The following is a 23,039-nucleotide window of genomic DNA, read 5'->3' as shown; positions in this document are numbered from 1 at the left end:
TAAATAATTAAATCAGCTGCTAGACTAATATATTTCTCTTAATTGCGAGTAACTCATGGTTAGCGCGTACGCAAAGTGTCCGGGCCATTTGGCCCGTATTTCTGATTTATGCGCCATATAAATAGCCGGGAACCAATAGCTAATATCGCTGATGGCCTGCATATGCAGGGCGTAATGGATTGTAGGGCTAAATAAACGGCCAAATGGGGTTGGGACCTCTCAGAATGAGTTCTAGTAATATTTGACTCAACGAAATCGTATAGAACCAAGCATTAATGAAGGAAACTTGGTTGATTAACAAATATCGCATTCACTACACACAAAAAAACGGCGAGATCAAATCGATTTGAGTTAAATTTCCGGTATATCGTTTATACCATGCAATACTGGTAAAATTGATATAACAAATTAAAATATGGCCGAATTCTCTCTGTCTGACTTCGAAAAAGAAGAAAAGCGGGAAAAACAAATTCTCACACATTCAAAAATCAAACTGTTCTGTTGTTTAGACTTCGAGCATATCAAATTGAGATGCCGCATATCAAGACAAAAATGATACCACATAATATCAAATTATATAATTTTTTGGTGGAATTTTCATATAATAATAAAAAAAAATATAATATACATGTAATAAATGTCATTATCCCTTTTTTTTAAGTTTGAAAATAAATACAAAATGTTCATAAAGTATTAATGAGTGACTGTTTTAAATCGTTCCGTTTGTTTTGGTGCCTTGCCACCACTCCCAAACAGCTTTTATGCTCCATTGAACCTCCTTTCAGTTGTCTTCAAATTCAGACATCCAGAAGTTTGCATAGTTGGCCCGAAATGTCCTCGACAAAGGGAACCCCGAATAATCAATGGAAAATCAACAAAAATGTTAAAAATAATTGCCGCGACACCAGGAACACTTTCCTGCCTTGAAGCCCTCACCATTCCCGAGGGGTGGCTGCAAAAAGGAAAAAATTGAAAAAAGAAATGTAAAAATAATCGGCAATAAATTTAGCAAAAGTGTCGAAAACGGCACACACAACCATGGAAAAGGGGCGAGGAGGGGGAGAGTCAAACATGGCAGAAATTCGGCCACGCCAAGAACTCATAGTTCAATGTCCTGAGCAGGCGACGCCTTCCACGGGCACTAGGACGGCGGAAGGGTGGGCATGGCAGGGTTCGTGGCAACCGCATTTATAATAAATTGAATTGCAATAACTCAACTTCAATCAAAAATCATAATTCATGGAATTCGACAGCCCAGAACCGAGGCAAGTCGCCCCGACTCCGACCTCCAACCCTAAGTTTGAAATGCACTTTTGGTTTGGGCACAGCCGATCCTCCTTCTGTCCTCCCGGATGATGTGTGCGAGTGTTTGTTTCCTTATCATACCCGGTAATATGGAACTTAAGGGGGTATACACTTAATATATTTTTTAACCTGCAAAAAAATGCAATAACCGCAACTTAAATGTATCTTTTACTAAGATTTTATACTGAGGTTTCCTCACGAATTATTATTCATTATTATATAAAGGCTGTATGATCTACCAAAAGTTTTTCTACGAAAGATTAGTTTACATAAAAACCAATAATGAATACATTTTAATTTGCCAAACGAGTTAATCATTAGTTTATTTAAAATGATTGTTATTATTATTTACTTCTTATATTTTCTACAGATTTATATTAGTTTTGCACGTGAATTAAATGTATTTAAGTAATTGATTAAATACGAAATTGACAAGTAAAAAGGTAAGAAAAGGCGATCCTTCAGTTTGAATATAAAAAATTTTAATAACTCTTTAGAGTCCTCTACTGAGTACTGGGTACTTGCTAGTCCAAGACAAGGCACAACGGATATTCTTCTCGCTTCTTCCGAATTTTTATGTGCTGCCTGCAAGTTGCATTGGCGACGCAGCCGAAAATTATAAATCTACGATTTGACATGAAGACGCGCATGTGTGTGTTTGGGGCGATTGTGTGGGTGTTTGAGTGCTTCGAAGACATGGATTTATAGACGAAGACATAAATACAAGTGGCACTGTGGGCTGGAAGTTGGGGGAATGGGGAAGGGAAGTGGAGGGACAGCGAATCGACTGGCCAAAGACACTGGCAAAAACATTGAAAGTGCACCACCGCCCACGGCAAAGGCGGAACACGCTCAAAGCCCATAAATATCCTGCCAGTTAGCTGAGTGTGTGTGTGTGTTTTGGCGAGGGAGGGATCCTTCGTGGGAAAGGGGGTAGGGCAACGCATTTTAGGTGAAAATAATCACCGCTTCACATGAAATCATTCTGGCCAAAACCGAATGCCAAAGGAAATGCAAGCGGCGCCAAATGGGATACTTGCAAGGACCCTGCGAATCATCCGAAGAAAAAAGAGGAAGCGCCAGGGGAAATAAATTCAAAGTTCGCCCCCATATCAAGGGCAAACAAATCAAAAGTGACAATTTTCCTGGGGTGCGGGAAAATCGTTTAAATGATTTTTAGCCTTGATTTGTGGCAAAGTGGAGAACACAAGAGGAACGACATTTTAATGGTAGCTATCCGAGCAGTTTAATGTGTCCAAAGATTGTCCGACCAGAATTTATTAGATTGAAGTAGAGCTATAAAGAAATGCGAATTTTGATTTCCATTTTTACGGATAGCTATTCATAAGATTTGTATAAACAAACTAAAATGCAGGCTCTCACAAAAGCTTACTCAGCTATAAAGAATATTTTCAAGAATAATAGAAAAGGAAAGGAAGAACAAATTTTTTTGTCAAGCTTCCGTTTCTTTATGAAAGATGAAAAGTTTTATTCAGCGAATATTAGATACTTTACTTATAATATAAACTATATATTATATAAATTAAATTAAACTATAGAAAAAAAAACATTTTACTTACAAAAGTATTTACAACTTGCCTTAAATTTGCCTTTACCTTTAATATTGGAAAACAGTTGAAGTAAAAAAAAAATTGTTCGGTCCCTTTTACTTTGAACCCTAATAATTAAATCCACATCCATATGGTAGGGTGAACAAAGATTATGAAAAACAAACAATTTTTCAATTTTACCCATCTTAACCTTTTCATTATTTCTCTAAGATACCCTTTATTAGGATTATGATTAATTAAATATTTTGAACACATATACGTTTTGTGATATATGCTATCACATTTAGCATATAAACTTCGAAAGATTAACGATTTTTTATTTTATTTTTAAGAATAAATAGAAATTTGTTTCATCAGGTATCAAATCTTCGATGAACTTAACCAAGTTTCGCAGACTTCCGACTTTTTATTCAGCCGCCAAAGTATTTTAATGTTTATTTATATGTAGATTTTTTCTATTATTGCAAAAAGGACAAGACCCCGAAGGACCTCGCCAAAAAGGTTGCGGATGCTCGTCGCCGGATTTCGGAATATTTTTTCTGGTGTCATAAAAAAAAGAACAGGCAATGTAGCAAGTACGCAACACCTTTGGCCCTGGACAAACACTCAGTAATACACCCAGACCCAGCAAAAAGGACATTCAACAAAAGGGGATGCGGAAGTAATTTACAATTTGGTAGAAGGAATGAAAATCAGACATAAAAGCAAACAGAAATTGCAGGATCAGGATGTGTCTGGCCGCGACGTAAATTGACAAGATTTATTTTCAATTAAAACAGGCGCTGCGCATTATCCTTTTTGCAGGATACACGACGACGCCGTTGCTTCCAACACTTTTATTGGCAGCAGCGTTTTATGTTTCATCTCAATTGACGATAAATCAAAAGCGGTCGACGCATTTCAACATTTTGCCCATTTCCCTCCCCGATTCAGGATGTTTTTTTTTGGGAAGACATCGGCTAGTGCAAGCAGGCGGGCGGCAAGGACGAGGCTGCATGGCCACCCCTAAGCCGCAACCGCATACAGCGTTGATGAATGACGAAGGACATGCACATGCAGTGTGTGTATATGTGTGTGTACTCGATCGGGTGTCCGTGTATATGGCAGCAAGGACACGCACACCGATTGGCTGCACGACGACGTGCAATAATTCCATGTGTCCTGGCGAGCAACAATAAGAGAAGAAGGACTGCCTGATGTAGTCGACTTGAAGATACGGTAATTTAGCCCTTAAAAAAAGTTATTTAATACAAAATAAATGTATTTTTTAAATTCTGTAGAGTCCGCAACGTTTATACCTATTAAGTAAGTTTTATAAAATATTTTCATTGCTTGACAAATATTTAAAAAAAAAATATTTTTTATCAAAACAGAAGTGGCTAACATTGTTAGTATAGCTGAAGAGAAAAACATATTTTTTACTTACTTATTGTTAATTAAATATGTTAACCTATTAATACATGCTCCTCAGTATAATATACCCCTGCACTTTCTGGATATCAGGCGTAAAAAGAGTGAAAATAAAAGAGAAAAGAATTGGAAGGGGAAGTTCGCCAAGGTGGATGCAGTGCAGCCGCCTCATTGTTGTCCTGGTTATTTATGGCCCATTAAGGCAAGCGGCAATTGCACATGTGTTCTTCACACTGACAATTTTCCAGATCTCTCACACCTTCCACACCCCACCCCACAACCTCCCACCCCCACCAACAAGCTCTTTTATGTGTGTCAGAGTCCTTCTTGTTCTTTGATTCGAGCTGCTTTCGCTTTTAATTGTTTCGCCCAGCACAAATGTTAATAATTACACCTCCAACGCCCGACTGCAGCGAATGATTCGCCACGTTTGAATGTGTTTGTGTAAGGGATCAGGGATGTCCTTTTGTCTAATAACCATAAGACATAATTCATACGGAATCGTGTTTCTCCGATGGAATTTATGACACTTCACCCGCATCCAGTACTCGCTTCATTGCCATTCACGCACGCAAAAAACAATTATGTGTCCTCCAAATCCTCCGCCCACTCCCATTCCGTGGCACATTTAATTGCCTTTGGCCAAAGGATTCGAATGGAGACATTAGAAAAATCTGTCGCCGTCGACAGGACACACGTCGTTCTGCTCAGCTGAAGGCCGTTAAAATGCGAGAAAATTACATGTTGGCTCTGCAGTTAAAATGGGAAAATGCGAAGCTCCATTTCCCTGGGACGCGGGATGTGTCGAAGGATCGTGATCAAACAAATCTTTCAGCCCACATATGCCGTACAAGTTTATTGGCTGTAAGCGAAGGAACAGTTGGGAGTTCCATTAGTTTGGGGACAACGGAAAGTGATTAGAGCTTAAAGTGACTTTGCAACAAGAAATACACAAAATTATATACTTAATAAAAACTTAACAACGTTAAAGATATTTAGGTATACGAATTGAAAAAGAAGCAATTAGAACGATATAGAGGTTTCCGTGCTTTTCTCCAAAAAGAACAGCTTTAATTAAGCACATTTTTTGTAATATTTGTAGGTCTCTTTATATTTTTATGCTATTACCAGAATAATTAAAAGCTAACTCTCAAAGTGTCAAGCTAAAAGAGTAAATATAATGCTAAATAAGCCGAGATTTAAAAAAATAGTAAAAACGACATCCTCGTTTACATTTATATGAAGAGCTTGTACTTGCATAGTTTGTGAGGTCTTGAATTTTTCAATATCATTAGTGGTGCACCAACGAGGATTCCGATGGATTAGCTGAGTTTTTTTTTATAAGAACAACTTAAGGAGCTACAACCGTACTCAAAATTCAGAGATTACTAGAATAAAAAATCTGGTTTTTGTATTTATTTATATTAGAAAACAAGACTCTATTATTGAAGCTTTAATTCTTCACATTTTACCACTAAAAACTTCCGAGTTTCCTGGCCAATCAGAGTCCAGAGTCCCCAACCCAATGCTCCCTATCCTGTGAGGCACAACAACAAAAATGGTAAAATCATTGCAAAGTGACAGAATAAATAACACAGTAAATAAATTTGACCGAGCGCAGTCGAGGGAGAAGAGGGGGCCAGAGGCACAGACAGGACTCGCTGGATGCCAGGACATAAGCCACAGTAGCTTCTGACTGGTCTTCTTTGCTCCAGTACAATATGTCCTGGTCTGGTCACAAATTTATGCGACTTCCAAGTGCGGTGCAAGCTGCGTTTGACTGCTCTTCTAGCAGCCAGGACAGCCAGCTGTCCAATGCATTATCCTTGTCAAGTGTGCGGGTAACAAGCTCGCCTCTTCAAGGAGCGTATCAAAGTCTCACCGAACAGGGCGCAGCTTCACAAAATATGGGAGTAAATAGAGGTGAATAGCTAATACTGACTATAAATAATACAGGTAGGAAAGAAAAAGAGATAGATCTAATGTCGCCTTGGACTCGTTTTAAAATGGTTGTCAATCTGAACATTAAGCATCTGTTAAACGGAGGAAACCCATTTTTTTAAAAATAAAAAACCGGTAAAAGGATTGACTTGAATGGATTTTAAGATACGTAGAATGATTTGGGAACCTAAAGCGTTTCAGATAGTCTCATTAATCCTTTGCGGTGTGTTGGAAGTGCTTGTGAAAAAAATCGGAAATGGATCGCCATATGACGGAATCACAATGGGCGGGTTACTTCTTATCGGCGAATATAGCCTGCCAATTATACTTGGCAGTGCTCCAGATTTTGCGACCTGTTTTCTGGATTTTTGCCGGACGATTTGTCACCGCAGCCACTGTCACCGCGGAAATAATGCCGATGCCCACTGTACTGATGTGCAAAACTAACAATTTGGAAGGGTAATCAAGTCCCGTCCACTTGATTAGATCGAGAAGAAGCCTCTCCATGGAGAGCCACACCAACACCATGGAAAATTCGCCAATCAGAAAGGCGAGGATGGTCTCCAGGACAAACTTGCCCCATGGAGGAACGCGTCTCCAGTGCTTGGGTATCACCTCGGAGTCGCACAGCAGATCCATTACCGACAGATAGAATATCTGGCTGCCCAGGATGGGGGTGCCCTTGAATACATCGGGATCCAGCTGGATGAAGAGCGTTGTATGCAGCACCAGGTGCACAAAGCAGGCCAATAAAATAGGTGGCGGACTGGTCATTACTGTTTCGGGGATACCATTAAAATATCCTCAATTTCATTTATATATTTAACTTACTTTGATATGAAGATTGGTATAAAAGTAAAGAAAACTGATAATTTTACAAAAATTTAAATATATATCGAAATTGGTAAATGATTACAACACAAAGTATACAAAGAATTTGTCACACTTTCGAAAGCTTACTGGGTCAAGTCTTGAAATTGTACACTCAGAAAATGAATCGCCCTGAATTTTAGAAAATCGCCTATGGATTTGCTTCACTGGCGATTTTTTTCTTTAAAATAAAAAAATTTTCTACTGGTAAAGAAAATTTTCTTCCAATTAATCAAAATTCATTAAATTCAAGAAATATTCCAGAAATATAGAAAAAAATCGCCAGTAAAGCAAATCCATAGGCGATTTTCTAAAATTTTTTTTTGAGTGTACCTAATATTTTATCAATATTACCAATAGTAGGTACTTAGGGGAACGATTGGATTTTTGAATGTAACTTTTCCAAAAATCAATATTTTTCAAAAGTGTAAAAACAAAAAGTTGCTTACATCCACTGAGTATATTTCTGTAAAAGTACGATTCGAAATTTCAACAACTTCCAGCTTCTCTTTAACAAGGACTATCTCATTCCTTTGCAAATCGGTTTCACTGTGTTCACAATAGGTATCGTGGAATTTTACTTTTAGGGGACTCACATTTCTGTGTTTGCAGTGGCACCTTGTGCGATCCATTACCGTTACCAAGCAGTTTAGAAGTGAAAGTGAGCTTTCCGTTTCGATTTTGGAGATATATATAGGTTGGGGCAATCACTCCCAATACCGATGGAAACGAATGAAAAGTGATAAGGTATTTGTTAATGTTTTTCTGTGGAACTGATTAAACTTCTTTTGTGTGAAATGCGATTACCTGGGGATTTATTGCAATCTGCGATGGTTCTTACTATTAGTATTAGTAAACTGCTTAATCTGATGTTAGTTTATTCAGGGTGGAAATCGATTTCCACATTTTGTGAGCTCCAAATTTCGAAGTGTATAGGTTCGAATGTGATTTTTAAATTAGGATAATCCATAGTCGGTTGAATCTAGGATGGTAAATAGTGTTAGGTAGTACTAGTAGTACAGTACTACTAATCAAGTAAACGTACCTTTTCGGGATCCAATCCTGTGTTGTGGAGATTCAGCGTCAGCGGAGAACTGAGTTTGACCAGAATATTTGAGAGGTGCGGGTTGCTAAAATCCACCGACTGATAACTCAACTTGGTAGACGACAGGTTGAGGACTCTTAGCATGGGGCAGAGACCTATGCAATTCCACAAATGGGTGGGCGAGAATTCTTCGCGCATCTCTACCAGATGCAGCTCCTCCAGTTTCGGCAGCTTGCGGGAAATGACGTGTAGCTGGTCCGACTCGATGTCATCTTCTTGCAGGACCAGCCGACGAAGATTGGTCATGTGCAGGATACTTTCCGTCACCCGTGCACTGCTCCAGAAGGAGTTGTTGAAGACCAGCGATTGCACCTTTAGCGGCTTGAGCCGGGCCACAGATTGCAGCAAGAACTTAGTGTAGTCCCGCGTGTTGAAAGCCAGGCGGCGGAAGTGCGGCAGATTCAACAGCCGCGGCAGGAAGTCGCCCAGCAAGTGGAGGTCGTCGATGATCAGCTCTTCCAGCGTGGAACACCGGGTGACGTCCAGCACCACCTCGCCCAGATTCACAGCGTATCCGTAGTAAAGAAGTGTGAGCTTGGTCAGCTTTAGGCTGTCGAAGACCTCCTTAAAGTGCTCCGTTTCCAGGTACTCGCACCCGACGAGATTCAGCTCCTTCAGCTGTGTCCAGCACCACAAGTAACGCCCTGTGGTGCCGCTATTGAGGGTGAGATTGGTCAGGTGGGGAAACAGCTCGGTCAGCAGCAGGGTCTCCTCGTCGGCCTCCTCGAGGCTGTAGTCCATGTAGCAGTCGAGCCATCGGAGGTTAGGAAATCTATAATCCTTCCACTGTGTCAGCAGTTCCCATTGGGCACGGGGTAGATTTAAGCGCTCCACCGATCCCGACCAACTATTTAGGCATTCCTGCATCAGTTCTAGGTAAAAATTAACATTATTAAGGAATCAAAAGACCGATGGTATGCTAACTCTCATTCCCGTCCAGAAATTCCAGGTCGTCTAGGGTAAGGGTCGCTGATTTTAGAAGGGTCCATTGGTACTTCACGTAGAACGAGATTCGTACGTTGACTTGGGCCAGAGACAACTGATCACTCATGGGCAGGAACTTTAGGATATTTATCCATATATCTTCATTAATATTTTCCATTCTTAATAGTTTAATTTTGAATACTAAATTACTAAACAAAACAAAACAAATCGGAACTGTGAGTCCCCTGATAACTTGCGGATCGAATGTTAAGTAAACTTCTGTGTGAATGGCAAAATAAAAACAGTTATGCGTTAGAGCATCATTAGAGGCTTGGAAAGGGACAAATATATATGCTTTTTGTGTGATTTGTTTGGATAAGATGGCATGGTCTCTTAGAATTTAAACGTTAAATTTAAAATTTTTAATTCAAATAACTTTAACTGGTCAAATCATTAAGGTTAAAAACTGTAAAATTAATAGTGTGTATTGCCATGCAATCAGACATTTTTAAAACGTTTTTAAAATGTTTTGGGCTGCACAAAGTACAAGAAGAAATATAAGAAATAAATTACCATACTCGTCACATTACCCTACACTCCCCTACAATTAATATTTAAATCGAATTTGTAATGTCAATATCGTTTTTGGGGACCTTAATCCTCGCTTCATTGTTCAGATCTCCTCTAAAAGCCAGCCATATCGTGTTGTGTCCTTGCAATTGTCTGGTTTCTGCCTCCTTAGCACTGAATGTTTAATTCTGCCAGCTGAAAAATGCATAAATACCATTTTAATTAGAAAATTAGCTGAAAATATGCAGCTCACGTTAATCGCATGACGTCGTCGTCGTCGTCGCAGTTGTTATTGTTGCCGCATGGAAGCGAAATGAAAATTCAGATGGAGGGGCCACGAAACTCATGCAATATCCAGGAGATGCGACAACAACTGACTGCATGCCAGTGTCCTCGGCACACTCGTCGTATTCGCAATATCATCCTTGGCCCCCCGCCATCCCTTTTTCCGTTTTTCCTGACACTCGAAATCATTGCCACTCCGGCTTTGGCTTTTTACTCGGATCCGGATCGGGTTTGGGGGCCATGGAGGAGTAGTTCCAGTTGGGCTCTGCTGTTTGTTGCGACAAATGCCGTTATAATTATTTATACCGTAAGCACATTTTATGGTGTCGCAATTTTAAAATGCAATTAGAAGCGCGCTAACTCTCACTCCCTCGAATGGAAGCCCCACAGAATACCAAACAAAGGCAAAAAGGAATTGGAAATGTAATAAAGGGGGGAAATGTAATGTAATCGTAACGTAATTCTTAATGGAGTTTTGTCATTTCACCGAAAAAAAAGAAGGATAAAGACGCGGATGCTCCTCAGGCATCACCAGAAATTTTCTGCTTATGCTGGGCCATATTTTCCCACCCCCAACTCAGCAGTCACCTGTATGGGATTCCGGCTTATTAGGTTTTCCGCTTCTTATTGAACAGCCGCCACTGCTGATAACAATATGGAAAATCTTCTGTGCCGAAGCGAATTGAATGAGGAGAGCACAACAGCTGCGGACATTCAAATAGATTTGGAATATTACAAAATACGAGGCGGATGAACATCCGGTAATTTTGATATTTACCTGCATTTCCCACAGTTTCTAATATAGTTGCCAGTGAGGCTTGATTATTCAGCCGATTTGCATACTATTTCGCTGGGAATCTGTAAAAGGATTCATGTGTGGCCTTTTTTATGTGTGTGCAATATTTGTATTGCAAAATCCTAAAAATTCAATATGTTTTCCTATTTCTTTAATATTAGCCCACGCCCATAATATAATATTATTTAAGAATAGATTCCATGTAAAATTAGTAAATTTTTGTACAAACAAGAGAGGATGCTATACCCTTGCAGATAATTTCTATTAATCACTAATTTTCCGATCGTTCCTATGGTAGCTACATGATATAGTAGTTCGATATTGATAAAATTAAAATCGAAAACATTAAAAAAAAGTCATATCCCAGAGTACAAGAGAATACGATAAAAACCAACGAAGCAATAATTTATTTCCTATTATATTCCCATTAATTTTCCGATCGTTCCTATGGCAGCTATGTGATATAGTCGTCCGTTTTTGAATAAAATTTATTCGAAATTCAGAATTAGATAAAAAATGGCCTTTCCAAAAGTAGGAGGTTATAGGTTCAAAAACACCCAAGATATAATTTTTTTAAAATTTTGTTCCCCGATCATTCCTTTGGGAGCTATATGATATAGTTGTCCGATCCGGCTCGTTCCGACTTATATACTACCTGCAAGAGATATAAGACTTTTGGGAAAGTTTTAGCCCGATAGCTTTAAAACTGAGAGACAAGTTTGCGTAGAAACAGACGGACAGACGGACGGACAGATGGACGGACAGACGGACGGACGGACGGACAGACGGACGGACAGACGGACATGGCTAGATCTACTCGTCTAGTCATGCTGATCAAGAATATATATACTTTATAGGGTCAGAACAGTCTCCTTTACTGCGTTACAAACTTCTGACTGAAATCATAATACCGTCTGCAAGGGTATAAAAAGGGTATTTTTAAATAGAAGACTTCCTTTGTAATTTCTTTGGCTCTGTTTCTTTCATCGATATCCCAAACAAAAGGTAAATTAAATTTGTTTTGGGCAAAAATGGGTCCAACTGCAGCATTTATCGGCTGCGGTCGTAAACCATTTGCAGCAATTATCTGCTCCAAGTTGGCCCGCCGCCTTCGGGGAAATATGCGGCAAATTAATATGGCCCAGGACATCTGGAGAATCCTCGAATCCCCTTCGCCGGGCGGTGAGGGTGGCCCAACCCTTGCTGGCCTGCGCTGCCAATGAGTTTTTAAGCGCAAGTTTTGCTTAATTTATAACGAGGATTACAATAAACAAACTAATCTATGGCAATAAACACTAAAAATCCCCCAAAAAGTGCCCGAAGATGCTGTGTCCCGTCGCTGGGGGAAAATGGATAGGGGAAAAGGGGAGACAGGAGATGAGATTTCGCCACTATCACGGGTTGGAAGTCCTCCTGGGCATTGGACTCGCCTCGTCGATTTTATAAGTTAAATCGCAGCAATCCTTTGGCCTTTTAAATATGCCATTTCCGTTGTGAGATTATTTTTCGATATCGCATGATTCGAGATGTTTACGAGTGTCCAGTGTCCACGGGGCTCTGGCGACGACCAGATAGGCATCGTCAACCCCATTGCCACTAACCCCGAAAGTTCTGGAATTTTCAGCAGACTGTCGGTGGAGAAGGGTTTAATGTGCGTGCCTCATCCGCTCGATCCCTTTTTCTATTAACAATAAATTTGTACGATTTTTATTTTGACCGCAACGAGCTTGGTCAAGATGTGTGGACAGAACGGTTGAAGAAAGAAGTGTGTGTAGGTACAAATTTAAGGAGAAGTACCACTATAAAAAGAGTTTCTGAATAGAGCAAGGGAAAATTAAAATATATATTATAATTTGATTTAAGTTACCTTTTTCTTTTTTTTCAACTTAAAAAGTAATTTTATTCAGAACTGTATATCCTTTGCTCCAACCATTCTAATTACCCAAATGCACTGCCCCAAGAAAAGTCAAAGGGAAGGGCAATCTCTTCATTCCATCATAGATACTAAACCCATGACCAATGGACCGTGGATGGGGGATGTGGGACAGACAAAACAAATCGGTGAAACGGGATGCGCGTGATGCCCAAAAGGATGCCATTAAGGACAACGGTTACAATCGTTAGTGAAGCCATTAGTTTGCAGCGCCAATATGCGAAAATCACATACACACAACCCCATCCGAATCCGAGCCCACCCAAAAAGTAATGTTGCAGAGTAAGTGTATAATTGCAAGTGGCACAGCTTTCGGAAAAAGCGAGATATAACATGTAATAACTTTAGCCGGAGACCCACAGCTCCGAAATGTCCATCTTCCACTAATGTGTCCTGGCTGGGATTGGATGCGACAGGGCAAGAGAGTCACGAAGTTGGCAACGACAATGGCCCAGGCAGCGAAACAATAACAATAAAACAAGGGCCAAGACCAGGACGGCCAACCAATGTACGAGCGACTGAAAATAATTTCAGGGATATTATCGCCACCGTCGGCAGATGTCCCAAGTGCGATATGAGCCGAGCCCAGCGGACCTGGGCTGACCAGGATCTCAGCCGGACATCAACATAATGTCTACTTTACAATGTGGATAAACTTGCAAAGAAAACGAAATCACATCCATATCGAGAGCCAGTGGTGGTCTCCCACCTGGACTGGAGCTAGAGATGGCTAAAGTACGATTTAGATCAAAACCTTTAGAAATATATCTACAATAAAAGGCGATTTCGCCATTAACTCAAGAAAAAAGTCCGGAAAATATCGCCGTTAATCCAAGAAAATATCGCCATTAATCCAAGAAGAAATTCAACGACTCTTCTTCTTATTTATTTTTTAAAAAATAAAGGCAAATTTCCATAAACTTAAGAAAATTTTTCTATAATCAAGAAAAATTTTATTAATTCAAAGGCGATTTAAAATCACGGTCGATTTTCTTAAATTAAAGGCGATTTTTTTTTCTGAGTGTATATGTATTTAAAATTTTTCTTTATTTTTTTAAATAAATTTTTTTCAAATTGTAGTATTTGTTTCGATAACTTTATATTCACCTAAAAATGCAGTACATCCCTATCTGAAACCATCCAATTGTCTGATGGGCAGATGGGCAGCCACCCCCTTTGGAGCACTCGCTGGCCACTCGCACGCCACGATGCAATAAGTTACCGCTGGCTCGGCCATTACGACGTCGTGGCAAATGGTGGTGGACCTGGTGGAGCTGGTGGAGCGACCTGGCACAGCCGGAGACAAATCCGAAATCCATACTCGTAAACAAATGCAACTAATCGCCGTTCATGTTGAACGTGTTCACGGCTAGGCAAACGTGAAATTGTGGTCAGCCACAGTTTCTAGTCCTGTTCCGATCCCGACTCCCATTCCGATTCCGATTCCTGCTCCACATCCAGTCCGCCTCGAGTTGCAGCTTTCATTTTGTGCGGGCTTATGGCTCTGATTTTGATGGCAATTCGGACTGAAACTGAAACAAGCGAACGTATGGATGAGCTTAAGCAGCAAATGAGTTATGGCTTCGATGTGGCAGAATCACCTCTGCATGTGACTATTTAGGCTATCTTTCTAGAATTATTAAGCAGTCTTAGATCGTAAGATTTGAAGTTAGATATCATAAATGTAAAATCACCTAGTATAGCACAATTAATGGACAGCGATTTATTTTAATTTTTCATTAAATGTTTGTCATTCCAGGTCAAGTGATTTCTAAAGGAGTCGGTGTCCATCAAATATATTTAATTCGCAGTGTAATAACAATTACACATTTTGGTTGAATCTGTATTATTATTCTAACAACCAATGATAAGTCTATTTGTGTTTTTATAAAAAATCCTAGAAGGGCTACTTTATTTGAATAGGTTTTTGTTTTCAGAAAATTAACACAAGGGGGATTCCCTAAACTGTTGAATTTTGGTCAGCTGTTAATACGGTGTTCCATACAAAGTCAACTTTCAGAAATTTCAGCAATTCATCAGCCTCGGGGCTGTTGAAAATGTTGTTGAATTGCTGAAAAGCCAGAGTTTTTTTTTTTTAAAGTTGTGGCAACTCTGTAACATTTTAGTATTAGAAAGCATATTTGTGGTTCTTTTTACCTTGGTAACACTTTTAGACAGTAACTAGCAATAATAAATCAAATTTTACATGCTTTAAGTTCCGTGAAATTTTTCAACATATAACAGCTGTTTGAAAATTCAACAGGAACCATTTTGGGTGGTTCCCTTAATTGCTGAAATTTTTTGTTGAATTTTCAACAATTCAGAAATTCAACAGTTTAGGGAATCCCCCTACAATTTTTTCAGTTTAGTTTCATTTATACAGTCAATAAACATTTTTCACAAAACAGAGTGCTTTGGAATAAATGTCATTCCCTGTCAAAGTTAGCTAAGCCTAAACGTCATACGTTTACAGAAGTCTTTTTCACAATCGAGCAGAGCTTCAACTGAGCACATCACGTGGTAAGGCTACAAAAAACTTTTGCATACATAAATTTGTAAGTATTATTTTTTTTATTGATTTATTTATTGTTTTGTTTATTAAATGTAGCATTTTTATTATTTTAAGGTTGGAAGATGTCGGCTTTTACACAGAGAATAACGAAACGTATGATGACAACAGCTGAGCCAATGGACGTTGACGAAACGAGCGAAGTTCCCGAAGCTGCGGGTTTTAATCGTGGGTACGATGAGCGCTTACTTGGTGATGCAGAGGATCATGATCGACTGCCGAGTCCTAATGAGTCGAAGCTGGCCAGGGAGCGAAGGGCATCTTCTAAGGACTTCGCACTGAAGGAGCGCTCACAGACTAGACGCCACAACTTGGATGACCAGCGAGCTGGAGGTCAAAAAAGCCGTGCCTTCGAGCGTTTGATGAGCGTGCGAAATAACAAGCTGGCCAAGGAGAAGAATTCCAAGGACAGTGTGGGGCAGACGGAGGTCATTCCTAAAATAAAACTGAAGGCCTCGGAAATATACTCGGACGACTCATCCACCAGCAGTGAGGTGGACGATCCGCAGGAGGCAGCTGGAGATGAGCCATGTGTGACCACCCGGGAGGAGCTGAGTCGGGCTGTAATAACACGAAAGAGACTGTTGGACATTCTGGACACACCGATTCTCAAAGAGACTGCTGTCGGTTGCTTTGTGCGGCAGAATGTTGGCCAGTGCTATAGTGTCTACCAGATCGAGGATTTGCTTCCGAGCGATCAAGATTACCAGGTGGATGGTAAGCGGACAAACATGATTATGAGCCTAAAGTGCGGCTCTGAAAGGCGTACTGGCCGGATGGATGTGGTTTCCAATCAGCCAATTGAATCGAAGGAGTTCTTCCTGTGGTTGGCAGCCCATAAGCGCGATAACCACCTCTTGCCAACACTTGTTGACGTCGCCAAGAAGCAGCGTGATTTAAAGAAGGCCTCGGAGTATTCATTCACCGAAGCTGACGTCGAAAAGATGATACAAACCAAGGGGACAGTGGGGCAGAAGCAAAGAGCCGCCTATAAAAAAGTATGCCTCATAACGGAACGGGATATGGCGGTGGGTATGAACGATGTGGAGAAAGTGGACAGATTGGAGCAAGAAATCCGGGAGATAGACGAGCAGCGCAGTGCCCAGGCTGACAATCCCCGCGAGCATCGGAAACAGCTCCCTAGTTCATCGCACGTTGCCCATGTGCCCACCATTTACCGTCACGATTCGGTTGCGCCTTCCGGCCGCAAAAGATTCATTGCGGATCGGGCCCCCAAGTCGGGGGTAATCGAGCTGGAGCAGTACATGCGACGGAAGTATAAAAAAAGTGCCGTCGTCAGCCGTAGCCGAGTGGCAGATGAAACTGAAGATTGGGAGCCAGTCAACGAAATTCCGATCGAAGAAGACCAAAACAATGAGGTCGAGAACGAGGACGAGGAGGATGAAGTGGACTTGTTTAAGTTGAATGATTTCCAAATTGATCTGGATTTATCCGGACTAGGTAAGTGATCTTTGGTTTATAGAAAATGGTACTAATATCATTGTTTTAAAGTTCCCCTCCATGAATTATTTCCGGGTACCCCGCATGCAAGGTTCGAAGGCCCTTGGGACGTGATAATGAGGGACTTCTAAGGATATACAACAGCATTTTGATCTATGGATTTCAGTAACCTACCTACCTAGATCTAGAATTATTGCTATTTCCTGGTAAAATAAACTTAAAGAACTGGAGTAACATAAAATTAATTCAATGGTGTGGTATCGAAAATGTCGATCATTTTCAAGTTATAGTGGTGGAGATCTAATCACACTGTTATAAAAGTGAAAAAACATCGGTGTTTTTTAAAGTTTCATGGATGTTTGCCTTTAAAAACATCGGAAAGGTGGAGAAAACTAAACCTGTTATTCCTGTTATTTTTATCCAGCCAGAACATCAGTATCCTACTCTCCTCTTCGTTGATGGTCACAGTAGGTTGTGACTGAGGAGTAAGTTACTCTGGTGATCCCGCAATTTTAAAAGACTCATCAGAAATTGATTCTCTGTCAAAAGCTGGTTCTTGGGTACTAACAATTTTGTTCATACATTTTAGAGGTTTTATTCTAGATATGCAAGTAAACTAAGCTTTGCCATCCCTTCAACGCACTGAACCCATTTATTATTTACACATCTTTTGTCCCAAACTCCCAGCACCAACACTGCACTTTGACCAATAATTATTGGTCAACTGAGTAGTACCAACCTCGCCGTGTGATGGAGCGGCCAAGTCATTAATAATACAAATAGAAACTCATTCGTAGTCCGGGCATCAAGTCGAATTGGAATCATCTGCGGGGGCTGGGTCATAATTGAAGATGTGCCCACGGCCACAAAGGTGACAAAGGGCGCTCGACTGACAATAAAATAAATGCCATTTACTGATGAGTCATCAACATAATTTTTACGATTCGCCCCATTCGATGAATAAACAAATAAACCAACTGGAACTGGCTAAGAAAACGAATCCCGAATTTGGGAGACTAGTTCGAGCGTGTCACGCAAACATTTCGCATGCATTGACTTTTTATGGCAGCCAACGAGCCAACGAAGCCACAAGGACTCGAATCGACAAATAATGCAAAATCATTTAGTGGAACTCCTAGACCCAACACTTCTGGCCTTCCCCTCGCCGCCCCCCGCCGGAGTCATAAAATCCCGCACCGAATGAAATTCTCATCAAGTCGCAAGTTGGCACAATTTCACTTTGCCGAAATAAGCCGGGTTGGAGCAAGGACCTGCGTCCTGGCCATCGGTGCTGTCGGTTTTGCCAAAGAAAAATATTTCGTTTTAATTGAACAAAGTCTAATAATTAAAAAACATATAAGAGCTTTTTGTTGTATACTTTTATAAATTATTTTATTTAAAATCTTTTTTTCCACAATATAAGCCTGTAGTTACAGTCGAAATTTGGTATGTGTTCTTATACTTTCGATCACTTATTAAGAAACTCGAGGTATGGATATAATTTTACGTAGAAATTAAAAAAGCGAAAAATGTTGGCATTTGGTGGTAATTTCATTGATTAAAAAACTTTTTTTAATCGAAGTTTAATGTTTAATGTTTGAGTTGGGATGAAAAAAATGTAGAAGTTTTATCTGGAAACCGCAAGTAACAGTAATTTAAATTGAGTTTGAATGAAAAAATTAATCGTCATATTTTCTTATAGATTATAGAAATCGAGTTGTGTTCTTTAAGTATTTAAAATTTAGTTTAATGTTGAAATGTTATAAATTAGATGTTTGGGGATTCCACAGATTTTGGAATAAAAAACACATGACAGAAAAGCTCTGGCTTTTCACTAGCTGACCCGGCAACACTGCTGGTCACTGCTGCCAATACAGCCACCCACCAACGAATCCAACGGATCCCACACCCTCGGCAATCGCGCGTGACTAACGTAATCAGCTCACGTAACGCCTGAACGAGATGAGATGAAATCAGCATACACTCAGGGCTGCGACTGCATAAATGTCGAATTTATACGAAAATGAAGAGGCCCAGGCCATTGGACCATTGGACCACCGGACCAACGGACCAGCTGTGGGGCATCATTCACGTCCATGTCCTGGCATCGTCCTGGCCATCGAAGCTGTTTTGTAGATCTTTGACACGCGATAGAATCCCCGTTTGCCGGCAACGCAATGTTTTCATTGGTTAATTTGCAAACAAATGTCGGGGCCAAATCTGGTTTCCATAAATCGAACAATGAGGCACATTATGTTGTGCAAAGAGGGCCAAAGTTAGGGGGCTTACTTAAATAGGATATCAGGAAGGGCGATCTTAAACCGATTTTAAGTTAGTTTATATTTAAAAAGCTGTTGCATAAGTTCTCTTAGCTGCTTTAATTGAGGGATTGGATTATAATACTATGATGTTTTTAAGGTTCTATTTTTGTTTTAAGGGCGTTTTAATTGAACCAGATGATCTGTTTTATCTCTTATATTATCCAGAAGCATAAACCCCCTATATAGCAAGTACAAGTATGCCAACTGTATTAGAACCGCCATTAAAGTCAAGCTGCTGGGTCATTCGGTGGATTCCATTTAAATGTAAAACCCATCATTAGTAAGGCGGGCAAGTGACCCCGGGCATAAAAACGTAGAGAAGGGCTAACAAAAATCCAATGAGACCAGAGCCCCAAACATCACGCATAAGTTTCATTTTATTTTGATTTTTACGACTGCACCACGGCCTGTGACAGTCTGCTGGAGTCCCACCTGGATCACTTGCTAAATAACCAACGAAAATCATGGCCGGACGGAAGGGGGGGAGGTCAAGAAAGGCGGGGGAAATAGTCAGTCGGAAGTGTGGGGTGGACTGGGTTGGGTTGGGAACGGGACATGATGTGTCCATGAGAACTAAAGCAGGGAAAATGCCTATTTACGAGCTTGCATGCTGCCGGACACATGGTAATCATATATTTTGGTCATATCTGTGGACCATAAAACCAGTGTCCTTATGTGCCTGTCAATGAGTTGTTTCATGACATTTATTTCGCCTGTTCCAACCCTGTTTCGGGCTTTTCTCGAGCCCTGCGTGCAGATGGAAAATATTTTAGTGTCCATTTAATGTCCAATCTAAGATGAGCTCGTAACTTTTGATCGAATAAACGAGCTGGCGTCCAATCCCCCTCCTGCCTTGTGGGTCATAGTTGATTCCATGGAAAGGAACCTTAGGAACCGGAGAGAAGGAAGGGTTCCGTTTTGGAATTGGGCACGCAACCTGCGAGTCAGCGAGTCTCTGGGGATAGGTCTCTAATTTTCTTACCGCTTACCGCCCACAGCCCAACTGACTGATAAGCAGAAGTTATTTGCCAGGTATTTGCTTATTTTATTAGAGGATATCCACTCTCTTCATAAAGCCCTGATTGCTGAAGTCCCTGCCTGCGGGTCATAAATATTTAATTAAAATCAAAATTAGTTTTTCAACAGCCGAGAACAACTTGAGCCCACGTCCCCGCGATTCCGTCAAGCCGACGCGGCGGAAAATGTCAAGACTCTGAATGTAAAGCAGGCGCAAAGCACCTGGCTTGTTAAAAATTAAAATCGCACATGCTCCAACTCCCCAAAAAACCGTGGGCAGCATCCCCAGCTTTGTATTTCCGTGGCTCTTGCGGTTTTCAGCGGCGATTTAAGAGTCGGGCACACGCAATCCACACAGCTTGCATAACTTTCGACCTCCCCAAACACCGAACCCATAAAGTAGATTTGCATGCGACGCCCCAGAGACCCGGGGAGAAAGTGTTTTTGCCCACCTGACTGGCTCGTCGGTTTGTGACCAATTGAATCGAGCGGAAACCACTTGCGAAAATCCGTTGATGTGATGACGGGATCTCTAGCCTGGGGAAAAGTCGTTGTATTTGTACAAAATAAGAATAATCCATGTTTATACAAACAGGTTAACATGGTTTTTAAGTTTCAAACTTCAGGCTTTAGGACAAAACCTTACCAATAAATTGAAATACTTAGCTGTTGATCGTGAATAAGAAACCAAAATTACCACATCCGTTTCCAAAATTTTAAAATATTTCCGTACCCAAAACCGTGGACGTTTTCTTTGAAGGGTAGATAAAACAGCACATCTTTTTTATAACAATTTATTTTCAAGATTTAAGCAGATCATGTTCATTTGCCTATATACATCCAAATATTATGCAAAAAATATTTTACGATGATCGATGCATTACTTTTCCGCAGCAGGGGACATGTCTTCTGCAAATAGTAGAGGTCTGCCTTCAATCTGCAACAACTTACTTCGACAAACTTTGATGACATATTCTAAAGGATTATTTTTTCGATTTATTAGAAGAACAATATTGATTTCTATGTTTATCCCCCTCCTTACATAATAATAAGTAAAAAGTTTTTAAAAAAATCATTTGTTTTGGGTTTTTTCTTTAACTAAAATAATAATAATAAAAATAAATAATAATTATTGTAAGAGTTTTAAACTCGTAATGATTACGGTCCGTTGTAAAACCCGTTTTTAGATTTTAAAGTATTTCTCGGTTGGTAATAATAACGGATTCCTTACTTGAAACACACGACCAGTCGCAGTTGTTCAAAGTTTACCGACCGTAATATTTGCTGAGCGTAATCCTTTCTATTAGAGTTTACCGAGTTGGTTTGTCATTTCCACAAAATTGACTTTGTCTCGCTTTCCACTCCATTCGAACCTCGAACTCCATTCCCATACTCTATCAGAGCGAACCGATTTCAAAAAGTGATTAAATTTAACTGGCCAACGAGTTAAACTCGGAAATCAGGAATTATATGCAATCCGAAGGACAATTGCCAGTGGAGGACATAAAACAAAACAGTGACAAAGAAGCGGGGAGTGCAGGATGCGGATGGAGTGGGGAAATGCCAGTGGAAAATGGAACTGGAAGTAGAAGTGGATGTGGAGTCCTGTGAGGACATGCGGCTGCTGACTGCGACTACTCAAAATCTGTGCGTCTGCACGCATTACAAACGAATTACGAGACTCGTTGGGCAATTGCAGTTCATTGTTATTTAATATGTCGCCCAGTCGATGGAAGGAGCGGCAGGAGGAGCAGGAACCGGAGCCAGGAGCCGAAACGACAACGAGAACATGGCTGGGAAATTATACTTTATGCCGCCAGGACACTGGATTGCAGGATACGGTGGCTACGGTGGATACGGAGCCGAGCAGAAGCAGACGGCATGACACTGATTGCGATATAAACGATTGTCAACGTATCCAAGTGGATTATTACCTCATGCCAATTATCATATCAACGATACACAGGCCCAGGACTCGGGAAATGGCCAGGCCACACAGAACACACCGAGCTCTCGAAAACGCAGGACAAGCCAGGACATGGCACATTGGCTGACAAGTGGCGGGCGGAAAAGGGCCGAGCCAATGGAGCAGCCCAACCACCCACACCCTCCGCCCACCGCCCACACACTTGACGAGGCGTTGATGGTGTCGGCATCTGGCAGCTCGTCCTTCTGCCACTCCCATTTCCCCTCCTCCGCGTCCTTCTCCTTCCCCATTCGGTCCTGGCCAAATTGCATGTACAATTTTAAATGGATTTTGATTGTTTATGACAATTCGACGAGCTGACTGGCCAGTCCGCTGCTGGCCACTGATAATACGGCATTTAAATGATGATGACCAGCTCCCACCTGGCATCCTGCATACTGCCTCCTCCTCATCCCAATTTGGCTGCCTGATGGAGCCACGCCGATGCAATTTGCGAAATTAAGCCCAAGCATTTGCATAGAGCATTTAAGTCATCGAATTTATGTAGCAAGGGATGTTTGAATCTGAGTGGCTTAATTTTTTCTTTATTTTTAAATGTTGAGTTTAGGGGGAACAGGTATAAATGATTTATATGAGATATAAAATATATATTGAGCCTAACTAATAAATATGTGAACTTTTGTGTATATAATCTAGATGATCAATATGTACTTGTGGCACCGTTTTTGGAATGAATATTATTTTGATTACACAAGTTTACAAAAAAAATCGATGAAATATACCATGAATGAAACCATTGTTTTCCGGTAAGGTACGACTTCCCGATTAAAAAAATGGCACTTAAAATTTTTTTTAAGTGTAAAATCGTTTTTAATTTCTAACTTGAGTTGTGGTTAACCGATTTCAACCATAATTCGCTAATTTTACAGGTATTAGAATGCCCTCCAACTTTCTTATACACTGCATTGAGTTCCATTCATTAGTTTGGAAGCTACACTTCGTCAAAGTTGAAAAAGTTCGAAAAAATCCAAAAA

General features: G+C 40.5%; 3 protein-coding genes across 5 annotated transcripts; 1 reads left to right on the top strand and 2 right to left on the bottom strand.

Annotated features, from left to right (window-relative positions):
- Nucleotides 1-817: 817 nt before the first annotated feature.
- On the bottom strand, nt 818-9,386 carry LOC108067304 (uncharacterized). Of its 2 annotated transcripts, XR_011419537.1 has the most exons (4): nt 9,127-9,386; nt 8,143-9,074; nt 7,905-8,079; nt 818-952 (listed from the first exon to the last, which is right to left on the bottom strand). XR_011419537.1 is itself a non-coding variant. In XM_017156265.3 (3 exons), exons 1-3 carry the CDS (start codon nt 9,302-9,304, stop codon nt 7,975-7,977), a joined length of 1,215 nt encoding a protein of 404 aa, XP_017011754.2. In that variant the 5' UTR covers nt 9,305-9,386; the 3' UTR covers nt 7,762-7,974. The 2 variants fall into 2 exon arrangements, 1 of the variants encoding a protein (XP_017011754.2); XM_017156265.3 differs by lacking the exon at nt 818-952 and having other exon boundaries at nt 7,762-8,079.
- Nucleotides 6,366-7,214, bottom strand: LOC108067305 (uncharacterized). Its single transcript, XM_044393657.2, has 2 exons — nt 7,059-7,214; nt 6,366-7,003 (listed from the first exon to the last, which is right to left on the bottom strand). Exon 2 carries the CDS (start codon nt 6,999-7,001, stop codon nt 6,519-6,521), a length of 483 nt encoding a protein of 160 aa, XP_044249592.1. The 5' UTR covers nt 7,002-7,003; nt 7,059-7,214; the 3' UTR covers nt 6,366-6,518.
- Nucleotides 9,387-15,107: 5,721 nt separating the features above from the next.
- Nucleotides 15,108-16,963, top strand: LOC108067289 (testis-specific Plus3 domain a). 2 transcript variants are annotated; one of them, XM_070211639.1, is made up of 3 exons: nt 15,108-15,230; nt 15,337-16,740; nt 16,792-16,963. In XM_070211639.1, exons 2-3 carry the CDS (start codon nt 15,345-15,347, stop codon nt 16,869-16,871), a joined length of 1,476 nt encoding a protein of 491 aa, XP_070067740.1. In that variant the 5' UTR covers nt 15,108-15,230; nt 15,337-15,344; the 3' UTR covers nt 16,872-16,963. The 2 variants fall into 2 exon arrangements, with proteins under 2 accessions (XP_070067740.1, XP_017011739.3); XM_017156250.3 differs by having other exon boundaries at nt 15,129-15,265.
- Nucleotides 16,964-23,039: the final 6,076 nt, after the last annotated feature.

This window comes from Drosophila takahashii, chromosome 2L (genome assembly GCF_030179915.1).
Source record: "Drosophila takahashii strain IR98-3 E-12201 chromosome 2L, DtakHiC1v2, whole genome shotgun sequence".
NCBI lineage: Eukaryota > Metazoa > Arthropoda > Insecta > Diptera > Drosophilidae > Drosophila > Drosophila takahashii.
This window is presented reverse-complemented; position numbering and strand designations above follow the sequence as displayed.